Genomic DNA, 12,660 nt, shown 5'->3' on the forward strand with positions numbered 1-12,660 from the left:
TAAAAAGTTATAGAATAAGACAAAGGGGAACTGAGAACAAATAGGGATCAGATGTAAATTCCAAGAGCATACCAACAATGTACTTAGTTTGAAATCACCGACAAGTCTCATCCAGACACAAGCACAAAATCCAACAAAGAGGAATACACTCAAATGCTTACATTATACATTCAAAATAAAAATAATAATACATAACAGAGAGATGATTTACAAGGAAAAAAATATCATCTCCCAAAACAATAACTATGCATTTGACTGTTTCCCTCCCAGCTAGGACTCCGGCCAGAGCCAGGACAAAACCAAGTAATCTCATTCCAAGACAAAGACCGAAAGCATGTTGGAAAACAGATATAAGGGGATAGAAGACACAGTATGTACCTCCCTGCCCGCTATGGGAGGTCAGGATCCCCACCCAGTTGACTGTTTCCCTCCCAGCCAGGATTCTGTTTGTTTTGTTTTTAAGGGTTTTACGGCGCTTGCAACACATTTAGGTTATATCAGCGCCAGTAAAAAGGAAGAAAATGGGATAGTAAAAAGTTCTAGAATTACAATTAAAGCACCCAAGAAAAAGTAAGACAAAGGAAACTGAGAACAAATAGGGATCAGATGTAGATTCCAAGAGCATACCACCAATGTACTTAGTTTGAAATCACCTACAAGTCTCATCCAGACACAAGCACAAAATCCAACAAAGAGGAATACACTCAAATGCTTACATTATACATTCAAAATAAAAATAATAATACATAACAGAGAGATGACTTACAAGGAAAAAAATATCATCTCCCAAAACAATAACTATGCATTTGACTGTTTCCCTCCCAGCTAGGACTCCGGCCAGATCCAGGACAAAACCAAGTAATCTCATTCCAAGACAAAGACAGAAAGCATGTTGGAAAACAGATCTAAGGGGATAGAAGACACAGTATGTACCTCCCTGCCCGCTATGGGAGGTCAGGATCCCCACCCAGACAGCCAGGATTCCAACAAGGGCCAGGACAAAACCAAATAATCTCATTCCAAGATAAAGACAGAAAGCATGTTGGAAAACAGATATAAGGGGATAGAAGACAGTATGTACCTCCCTGCCCGCTATGGGAGGTCAGGATCCCCACCCAGGTACAAAACTATGTAATCCCATTCCAAGACAAAGACAGAAAGCAAACTAAGAAAAGAGAAAATAGGGGTATACATATATAAGATCCAGTTAGTGACCTTCCTGTCCACTATGGGTTACAATAACGTTACTTATCAATATATATATATGTATCATTATTGACGTAATTATTATAATATTTATTATTAGTGATGATAACAATAACAAGAGTAATAATGTATGGTAGTGGTGATGTCACTAATATCAAAGGTAATGTTTGTAATATCATGTAATCTTATCTCATTTGCATTGCAATATAGGTTAAAAGTTATAAAAACAATTTAAAATGACACATTTAATTTGACGCAGACAAGGAGAGGCTCAAGACGGCCTGCGTCTGTGTTTAAGTTCAGCTCTACTTATACACACATGTGTAAAAGTAACTTTACATTTGTTTTGAGTCAATTCATTTGAGGTTTAAAGAGACAAAACTGGAGAAATGAGAAATATCTTTAATCTTCTTCAGTCCTCATCCCACAGTGGGTTTAGACCACTGATGAAACTTTTCCATTCTCTTCTGTCGTTGGTCAGTCTTTCCATCTATCTCCTGCCAGTGCATTCCAGATCTCTCCAGCTCTACCAGAAGGTCTCTCCTCTAGGCTGACCTTGGTCTTCCTTTTTCCCCTCTTTCCAGATGGATTCATCGCAGGACTGTCCCTGTGATATTGTCCCTTGGTTTCCTCAATGTGTGTGTCCTATCCCATCTCCATTTATTTTGTATTGTCCATTTTCCTTTCAACGGCTTCTTGTCCTGCTCTTCTCCACACTTCTTTGTTTTTTATTTTGTCAATCCATTTTATCTTCAGGATTTTGCGAAGACATCTATTGTTTGGAGGCGTAGGAGGATGGATTTCGTGGTTTTCCAAATTTCAGAGCCATACAAGAGGACAGACTTGACATTTGAATTGAATATTTAGAATTTTGTTCCCATTTTAATTTTTGCTGCTTTCCAAATGTCGTCGAGTGATTTGAAGGCTACTCTGGCTTTTTGAATTCATTTCTTGACCAGTTTGGACCACAGCACTGCCCAGATATGTGAATTCTTTGACTTCATCTAGTTCTGAATTGTCAAGGAATATAGGGGTTTTGTTTTCAGTGTTCAGTCTCATGATTTTTGTTTTTCCAGTATGGATTTGGAGGCCGATTTTCTTTGATTCGATGTTAAGTCTATGTGTTTTATCTTGCATTTGGGTTGCATTGTGTGATGATAATAATAATGCTATATCAGCAAAGTCTAAATCATTTAACTGGTTCTTGAGTCCCCATTGGATGCCTAGTGTACAAGGACACAAGCTGTAAAATCATCCACGACAAGATAACGTTTCACAGACTCTTTCTCCAAACCAAATTGGTGTTAGGCAAGGATGGCTGCTGTGTCCTTTTCTATTTCTTCTTGCCCTTGACTTTGTTATGAGAAGAAGCCTGGAAAACACTAGTGTATCAAACACTATCAAACAGTATCGAACACTAGTGCTTTCCAGTTTTGTTTTGTTTTGTTTTTAAGGGTTTTACGGCGCTTGCAACTCATTTAGGTTATATCAGCGCCAGTAAAAAGGAAGAAAATGCGATAGTAAAAAGTTCTAGAATTACAATTAAAGCACCCAAGAAAAAGTAAGACAAAGGGGAATTGAGAACAAATAGGGCTCAGATGTAGATTCCAAGAGCATACCACCAATGTACTTAGTTTGAAATCACCTACAAGTCTCATCCAGACACAAGCACAAAATCCAACAAAGAGGAACACACTCAAATGCTTACATTATACATTCAAAATAAAAATAATAATACATAACAGAGAGATGATTTACAAGGAAAAAAATATCATCTCCCAAAACAATAACTATGCATTTGACTGTTTCCCTCCCAGCTAGGATTCCGGCCAGTGCCAGGACAAAACCAAGTAATCTCATTCCGAGACAAAGACAGAAAGCATGTTGGATAACAGATAAAGGGGGATAGAAGACACAGTTTGTACCTCCCTGCCCGCTATGGGAGGTCAGGATCCCCACCCAGAGTGTTTTCCAGGCTTCTTCTCATAACAAAGTCAATGGCAAGAAGAAATAGAAAAGGACACAGCAGCCATCCTTGCCTAACACCAGTTTGGTTTGGAGAAAGAGTCTGTGAAGCCGTTATCTTGTCGTGGATGATTTTACAGCTTGTGTCCTTGTACAAGCTTTGCATAAAATTCTTGACTCTAAGCAAATAAAAATGTCAAAGTTACTCTTGCACATGTATGTGTAATATATGTATTAAAAAATCATATCTTTGAAAAATGACAATGGAATTAAGTAAAATAAAACGAGTACACAATAATAATGAAAATGATGATAAAACGAGAGTAAAATTCCAAACGGAAAAAAAAAGAAATATTTGTATAGCTGCAATTGTTTAAAAATTGACAAATTAAGGAGGTAGATTATTATGCTTTACAAATTAAACTTAAAATCATAAATAAAAATATATAAATGGAAAAATGAAAAAATGACATGCAAATTTGAAAGACATTTCTCATAAAATAGTTGTTCACTCCAAACGATATTCATGTTCTCCTTCATTGGGGATTTTAAAATAAAAGCACAAAAAACCTTATAAATGTTTAAATCAATAATCAGGGTTGCCAATTCAGAAGTCAAAAATTTACTGAACTTTTACACAAGCACGTTGAGTGACCCATTTCTGAGTGCTGAACTCCAAGCAAAAAGACATTATGTACTTATGTTTGTTTGTTTTTAAGGTTTTACGGCGCTTGCAACACATTTAGATTATATCAGCGCCAGTAAAAAGGAAGAAAATGGGATAGTAAAAAGTTCTAGAATTACAATTAAAGCACCCAAGAAAAAGTAAGACAAAGGGGAATTGAGAACAAATAGGATCAGATGTAGATTCCAAGAGCATACCACCAATGTACTTAGTTTGAAATCACCTACAAGTCTCATCCAGACACAAGCAAAAAATCCAACAAAGAGGAACACACTCAAATGCTTACATTATACATTCAAAATAACAAATATAATAATATATAACAGAGAGATGATTTACAAGGAAAAAAATATCATCTCCCAAAACAATAACTATGCATTTGACTGTTTCCCTCCCAGCTAGGATTCCGGCCAGTGCCAGGACAAAACCAAGTAATCTCATTCCGAGACAAAGACAGAAAGCATGTTGGATAACAGATAAAAGGGGATAGAAGACACAGTATGTACCTCCCTGCCCGCTATGGGAGGTCAGGGTCCCCACCCAACATTATGTACTTACTTGATTCCGTTAAGCAGGTGATTGGAATTTATACTGAGGGTTTATAATATACTGAATTCCATAAATATACAGAAAATTGCCAACCTTGAATAGCAACCAATCATCACAAGACTGTTGTGTTCGTATCAACCCGATGCTGGAAATTAAAATTATAGTAAAAAATATATGTTTGTTTTTAAGGGTTTTACGGCGCTTGCAACACATTAAGGTCATATCAGCGCCAGTAAAAAGGAAGAGAATGGGATAGTTAAAAGTTCTAGAATTACAATTAAAGCGCAAAAGAAAAGGTAAGACAAAGGGGAACGGGTTCAAATAGGGAACAGATGTAGATTCCAAGAGCACACCGCCAAAGTACTTAGTTTGAGATCACCTAAAAGTCTCATCCAGACACAAGCACAGGTCCCAACTAAGAGGAATACACTCAAATGTTTACCAATCATATAATATAATATGTAAACTAAACATAATACAATGCATAACAGAGATGATTTACAAGGAAAAAAATATCTCCCAAAACTATAACTATACATTCGACTGTTTCCCTCCCAGTAAAGGAACTCCGGCAAGGATCAGGACAAAACTAAGTAATCTCATTCCAAGACAATGACAGGAAACAATTGGAAAACGGGTATGGGGGGATAGAAGACACAGCATGTACCTCCCTGCCCACTATGGGAGGTCAGGATCCCCACCCAGAAAAAATATATGTGACGTGTGGCTATGTGGTCCGGTGGTATGAAATTCGCCTTTGGACCAGAAGGTCCAGGCTCAAGTCCTACTCTGAGTGATGCATGGTTGAGTCCTCGGAGAAGACTTTACTCACATTCTCTTGCCGTACTCGGGTGTAAAATGAGTACCTGGCCATTAAAGACATTGTATCTGCCGGAAAAAAAAAAAATTTGTAATATCACCGAGTCTCGTTCTACATGTTAAGAGATGGTATTGGCTAGGGACCCCTTGTAAAGTGCTTTTGAGCATGTTTAGCGGATATTGTGCTATAGAAAAGCCCAACTTCAGATTTTATGTTTCATTTAGAAGAATGGATAACAATTTCTTAAAGAGACACAAACTAAAATTTCACTTTTCCAATCATTTCACCTTTAAGATCTCTTTTAGCATCGAGTTCACTCCGATATTCTACTGTTTTGGGACGATGGGTCACAATTAAAAAAAGCAAACCGAATAAAAAATTATTTTGTAATGTTTTGAAAATCTTTATAAAAGATTTCAGTCACTTAAAGGGAAAAACCCACACATTTTTAGGAGGATTTTAAAAAGAGGAATAAAATACAAAGTCATTCTAAATAAAATTAAAAAGCAACAATTATTGTGAATAGATCTAATTATCAAATATTTTGTTCTTAACTCACTCAACCCTAACACCGACTATATCCGTAGTTTACCCGGGTTACTTTTACCCCATGCCTATTTATTACATTTTTTATGAGACAAATTATAGGCATAGTATCTAAGCTAATGTTTTTAGTTTTTGCATGTTAATGAAAGTTTAATAAAACTATCTATGTACAGTCTCATTTTTAATACATTTTTTTCCTATTTTGAAAAGTAGCAAAAATCACTAGGATTGAGTGAGTTATGTTTTTTTGTTTTTGTTTTTAAGGGTTTTACGGCGCTTGCAACACATTAAGGTCATATAAGCGCCAGTAAAAAGGAAGAAAATGGGATAGTAAAAAGTTCTAGAATTACAATTAAAGCACCCAAGAAAAAGTAAGACAAAGGGGAACTGAGAACAAATAGGGATCAGATGTAGATTCCAAGAGCATACCACCAATGTACTTAGTTTGAAATCACCTACAAGTCTCATCCAGACACAAGCACAAAATCCAACAAAGAGGAATACAATCAAATGATTACATTATACATTCAAAATAAAAATAATACATAACAGAGAGATGATTTACAAGGAAAAAAAAATCATCTCCCAAAACAATAACTATGCATTTGACTGTTTCCCTCCCAGCTAGGACTCCAGCCAGAGCCAGGACAAAACCAAGTAATCTCATTCCAAGACAAAGACAGAAAGCATGTTGGAAAATAGATATATGGGGATAGAAGACACAGTATGTACCTCCCTGCCCATTGAGTGAGTTAAATTATATGTATACGCAACATAAAAGCAACATATATTACATATATAAGGCGGGATACATTATTTATATAATATGTGCAGCTAAAGTGCACAGTTGTCATTTGTTTTTTTTGTTTGTTGCTTTAGGTCTCTTCCAACACAATTGAGGTTATATGAGAGACCGCTGAAACAAAAAAAACAAGCAATCTAACAAAAATAGTACAAATGTAAATCAAAATCATAACCTAAAGATATCATAAGCTAAATTATAAATAACCAAGAACAAACAGGCAGAAGATTTACAGAAAAAAAATATCCCCTGTCAAAAATACAATCACAAACTAAAGAAGCAGGATAGGCTAGTAAAGAGAAGAAGAAACGACATCTAAACGACATATATATATATATATATATATATAAATTGAAGAGAAAAATACACGAGATGTGTAGTATTTTTTGGTGAAGTAGCTTCCTGTAAATTGGAAAAAGACAGATAAACAAAAAACAAATGGTCAACTCAAAACAAAAACGATATGATAAATCAATATGTGATCAAATATTTTTAAGAATATTAAAAAAAAAAAAATAGTAAAAGAACAGGACGTGCAGACACACGTGTACAAATGTGTACTAATCTCTCCCAATAACATACATACATACATACGTACGTACATACACACACACACACACACAGATGTGTACAAACCCACTCATCTCCCAATCTCTAACAATCACACACAGACATAAGACATATTCAGTTACACAACCTCCCATCGCATAAACTGGTATGAAGGCCAGGAATAGAGAACAGTAGGACTACCATTCTCTGGAAAAACCCATATTTAAAATTTTGGCCAGAAAACTCGTCCTTCAAATATCGATCGATTTAAATTACCCTCATCCTGGCAAAAACTCTCAAACCTGGGACTTCGCAAAGTCCCAGGTTTGAGAGTTTTTGCCAAGAGGAGGGTCATTTAAATCGATTGATATGTGAAGGACGAGTTTTCTGGCCAAATTCTTAAATATGGGTTTTTCCAGAGTACTATATATAGTGTATCACTTAGCAACTCACTACAAGCCGTTACATAGTTCTTCATCTTATTAATTGTCTCGACTTCTCATCCATCCCTATCTCTTCTTGTCCTCATAAAATAAACAATAAAGTGTATAAGGATACAGTGGTTTTGGTATATTTTAAAGTTTTTTTTGGTTTTTTTTTCAGTACTTGTAACAGATCTAAAACAGAATGTATGACGGTATCTAAAAATAATAACCCACCAGCCTGTGTAATAACAAGCAGAGGACAAACAATACAACAAGTTGAATGTTTCAAATATTTAGGCTTCAATGTAACATCCAATGGAAAATCAGATTGTGAAATAAAGAAAAGAATAGGTATGGCGAAGAATGCATTCAACCAGCTGCATACAATTATGAAAAACAGGAATATTAGCATGAAAACAAAAATCAAAGTCCTGGATTGCTATGTACTGTCTGTGCTGCTATATGGTTGTGAGAGCTGGACCATAAACAAGACCATGGTTAAAAGACTGGAGGCAGTGGAAATGTGGTTTTACAGAAGAATGATGAGGGTGTCATGGATGGAAAGGAAAAGAAATGAAGAAATTTTAGAAATGGCAAACAGAAAAAGATCACTGATAACAAAAATCATCAAACGCCAAATGGAATTTTTAGGACACATTATCCGCCACCCTGGTTTGGAAATACTCGCCTTGACTGGAAAGATGAATGGAAAAAGAATAAGAGGAAGACAAAGAATAACGTATTTGAAAGGGATAAGAACTTGGACAGATGAAGCTGAGAAAGGTGGCGCTGCTTTAATAGAATTGGCAAGAGATAGATCAGCTTGGCGGAAGATGACCTCCGACGTCTGCTTCAGATATGGAACTACATGAGATGAGATGTGTAACAGTTTTAAGTCATCCCAACTATCGGGTAATCTCTGTGCTGGTAACGGTGGTGATGGTAGTAACGGTAGTGCGACTAACTGGTAATCAGAAGGTCTGAGATTCAATCCCCATTCCAGCCAGGCTGATATTTTGGGATTATTTTTTCTCTGTAATTTTCTTTCTGTTTTCTGTTTTTAAGGGTTTTACGGCGCTTGCAACACATTTAGGTTATATCAGCGCCAGTAAAAAGGAAGAAAATGGGATAGTAAAAAGTTCTAGAATTACAATTGAAGCACCTGAGAAAAAGTAAGACAAAGGGGAATGGGAACAAATAGGGATCAGATGTAGATTCCAAGAGCATACCACCAATTTACTCGGTTTGAGAACACCTATAAGTCTCATCCGGACACAAACACAAAATCCAACAAATAGGAATACACTCAAATATTTACATTATACATTCAAATAACAAATATAATAATACATAACAGAGAGATGATTTACAAGGAAAAAAATATCATCTTCCAAAACAATAACTATGCATTTGACTGTTTCCCTCTCAGCCAGGACTCCGACGAGGGCCAGGAAAAAAACCCAAGTAATCTCATTCCAAGACAAAGACAGAAAGCTTGTTGGATAAAATATAAGGGGATAGAAGACACAGGATGTACCTCCCTGTCCGCTATGGGACTTCAGGATCCCCACCCAGAATTTTCTTTCTGCTTTGGATGGCAATATGTACTTTAAATCTTTGTTTTGTTTTTGTTTTTAAGGGTTTTACGGCGCTTGCAACACATTTAGGTTATATCAGCGCCAGTAAAAAGGAAGAAAATGGGATAGTAAAAAGTTCTAGAATTACAATTAAAGCATTCAAGAAAAAGTAAGACAAAGGGGAACTGAGAACAAATAGGGATCAGATGTAGATTCCAAGAGCATACCACCAATGTACTTAGTTTGAAATCACCTACAAGTCTCATCCAGACACAAGCACAAAATCCAACAAAGAGGAACACACTCAAATGCTTACATTATACATTAAAAATAACAAATATTATAATACATAACAGAGAGATGATTTACAAGGAAAAAAATATCATCTCCCAAAACAATAACTATGCATTTGACTGTTTCCCTCCCAGCTAGGATTCCGGCCAGTGCCAGGACAAAACCAAGTAATCTCATTCCGAGACAAAGACAGAAAGTATGTTGGAAAACAGATATAAGGGGATAGAAGACACAGTATGTACCTCCCTGCCCGCTATGGGAGGTCAGGATCCCCACCCAGACTTTAAATCTTTACTCATACCAGTGCCCACTCCCTAATTTGTTAGGTATTATGATATTGTTTTTAAAAAAGCATTTTAACCCAAATATTAATAAAAATATGTATGAAAGGCAAGTAACCCATATCACATCATTGGATTACCACAGGGGTTGTGTGTATCTCTCTCTCTCTCTCATTTACTCTCTTTTTCCCTCCCATTCTCTGACTTTTGTCCATCTTCCTCTCCTCCCTTCCACCTCTCCCTATCTCTCCCTATCTCTCAAAATGTTCATTAACCAGTCTTGAACGATGGTTGGTGAGCTCAGTAAAAATCTTTTAAAAAAATAAGAGGAAACCACCATGTTGTATGAAAAGCACCAACAAATGAATTGAACGACTGATGCATTACAGTGCATGGCCGGCCGAATAATTGTGTACATTATAAACAGTCTTCACAAGTATTCAGAAACAGAAACAAAATTCAGAATTTTTGGGGGAGTAAAGTGATGAGGAAGATGATGATGATGATGATGATGATGATGATTTTTCTGGAAGAACAAAAACACTGTCAAAAATCAGGGAAAATAGCTGAAAATTTGGGATGTCCGGAATGAGAACAAAGCCACTTGTTATATTCATCCCTAAAACAAATGTCATAACGTCAACTGGGGTAACTTGGCCTCAAGGGGAAACTTTGCCTCTGTGAATTTGGAGCATTTTGAATAATCTCAGCTTTGTTGCAATTATTGTATCCGTTGAAAGACTTGAATTTTTATCAAAGAAAATAATTTCTACAGAACCAAACAATCTCTTATTGGTCCAAAATTCAAGAGGCAAAGTGTCCCCTTTAGGAAAAGTTACATCTATTGATGGTACTTATCGATGACAAATTTCATAGAAAACGGCAGGGGTTGCCTGTAGCCTGTTATCGTGAAAATACTAACGAAAGAGTGAAAATGGAGAGGCTTCGTAATTAGTATTTTCACAAATTTCATACATACTTATCCCTATGACAAATGTGGTACTTATCACTAAGCCCCATTTCATACTAATCCCTTAGCCAAATGTACACATCACTGTGTTGTGTTGTATTCATCACTAACCTAAGTGTCCTGCTTATCACTATAAATTTTTGATTTTTCGCATGTAAACCACCCTGACACAATACCGTTTTGAGGCAACACACCACACATGCAGAGCTGCCAACCCATCCCCATGTAAACGTGTACAATGGAGAGCCAAAATGAGTCAGATTTTGAAAAAACTGTGTACAATTCTGCAAAAATGATAATTAGCACTAAATCTGATGATGGGCACTTAGACCATACTGGCAATGGTATAATCAATATTTAAATGCATGAATAAGCTTACAATTTATAGACTCTATAAATAGAATCAACTTCCAAATCCATGTATAAATCTGATATGACCCAGCCAGATAATATATCATATTGAACTCATAACATGAACTTCTGGGTCAATAACAGTGTTTAGAGTTTAAGGACACTAAAAAAGTGTATATGAATGCTAAAAATGCTTAAATAATAGAAATTTACTTATACATACAATCCCAAGCAAAATGTGTACAATGAATGAAAATGCGTAAAAATACACATTTCTCACGCAAGGTTGGCGCCAATACAAATGTGAAATGTAAATTTTTAAAAATAAACATAAACTTTTGCATCCTCATAAAAAACAAATTGACATTAAGATGGGACCTCATTACGATACCAGTGTCAGGTATTTCTGTACGGCGTGCGGAACAGGAAGTTTGGAGATATCCTTGGACGTGACAAGGTGTAACACGGCCCGGCGACACAGGTCTCTCAGGGACCGTAACTCCACAGGCAATTTGTAGACGAACACTCTGCGGCCAAAGTTGTGCTGCTTCATGACGGCCAGGCACGACTCGCTGAGCGAGAATCTGGGGAATACTTTGAGGTTGACAAGCTCCGACACCGGCCAGTAGGCGCCTCGCACGTCCACCTGAAATAAAGTGATACATTTTTTTAAAAATATAAAAATGTCCAACTGTTGTGAGGCTATATGGTCTAGTGGTATGACACTCGCTTTCGGATAGGAAAGTTCTGAGTTTGAGCCTCACTTGGCGCATAGTTGAGTTTTTTTTTCCTTATTTTTATTCTTGCTTTGTCTAACACCTTTCATACGATATTGAACCATCAATTTAGCTTCTTTAAAAAATGTTCTACTTTTATTTCCTTTGTTGTATGAATTTGTCCTCATTTTATAATTTATGTAGAAATATAAATTTAAATTCTTTTGACATACAAATCATGTAATCAATCTCTATGAATCCCATTTACATAAACTATGAAGAGAAATTAGGTCAAAATAATATTGTAATTAGCATTTACAACTGAAAAGGTAGAATCCGTCATTTGGTTTCTGATAATGCAATGATGTGGTCCAGTGGTTTGACTCTTGCCTTTCAACTGGAAAGTCCAGGGTTTGAAACCTGCTCTGAGCAGCGCATAGTTCTGTCCATGGAAAAAGCTCTTTACTTGTTTTTAAAATTTTTTAAAATGGGTTTCATGGCGCTGGCAACACATTTAGGTCAAAACAGCGCCAGTAAAAAAGAAGAAAATGGGATGGTAAAAAGTTTTAGAATTACAATTAAAGCACCCAAGAATAAGGAAGACAAAGGAGATTTAGTTCAAATAGGGAACAGATGTACGGTAGATTCCAAGAGCACATTATCAGTGTACTTTATTTGAAAAACACTAAATGTCTCATCCGGACACAAGCACAGGTCCCCGCCAAGCGGAATACGCTCAAATGTTTACAAATCATTTATATGTAAAAGAAAAAATAAAACAGTGCATAACAGAGAAATGATTTACAAGGTAAAAAATGTCATCTCCCAAAACTAACTATACATTTGACTGTTTCTCTCACAGCCAGGGCCAGGACAAAACTAAGTAATCTCATTCCAAGACAAAGACAGAAAGCATGTTGGAAA

The 12,660-nt window shown here is 36.2% G+C and overlaps 1 protein-coding gene across 3 annotated transcripts in view; it reads right to left on the reverse strand.

Moving 5' to 3' along the window:
* Nucleotides 1-8,586: 8,586 nt before the first annotated feature.
* LOC144958288 (uncharacterized) overlaps nucleotides 8,587-12,660 on the reverse strand; it is a 28,019-nt gene continuing 23,945 nt past the window's right edge. For all 3 annotated transcript variants that reach the window (XM_078890161.1, XM_078890158.1, XM_078890159.1), the window contains exons 9-10: nucleotides 9,695-11,666; nucleotides 8,587-9,154 (exon numbers count right to left, since the gene is read on the reverse strand). In XM_078890161.1, the coding sequence (XP_078746287.1) occupies nucleotides 11,403-11,666 (264 nt within the window). In that variant the 3' untranslated portion in view covers nucleotides 8,587-9,154; nucleotides 9,695-11,402. The remainder of the gene's footprint in view (nucleotides 9,155-9,694; nucleotides 11,667-12,660) is intronic.

Source organism: Berghia stephanieae, chromosome 12, assembly GCF_034508935.2.
Source record: "Berghia stephanieae isolate SIO BIC M18660-M18661 chromosome 12, UCSD_Bste_1.3, whole genome shotgun sequence".
NCBI lineage: Eukaryota > Metazoa > Mollusca > Gastropoda > Nudibranchia > Aeolidiidae > Berghia > Berghia stephanieae.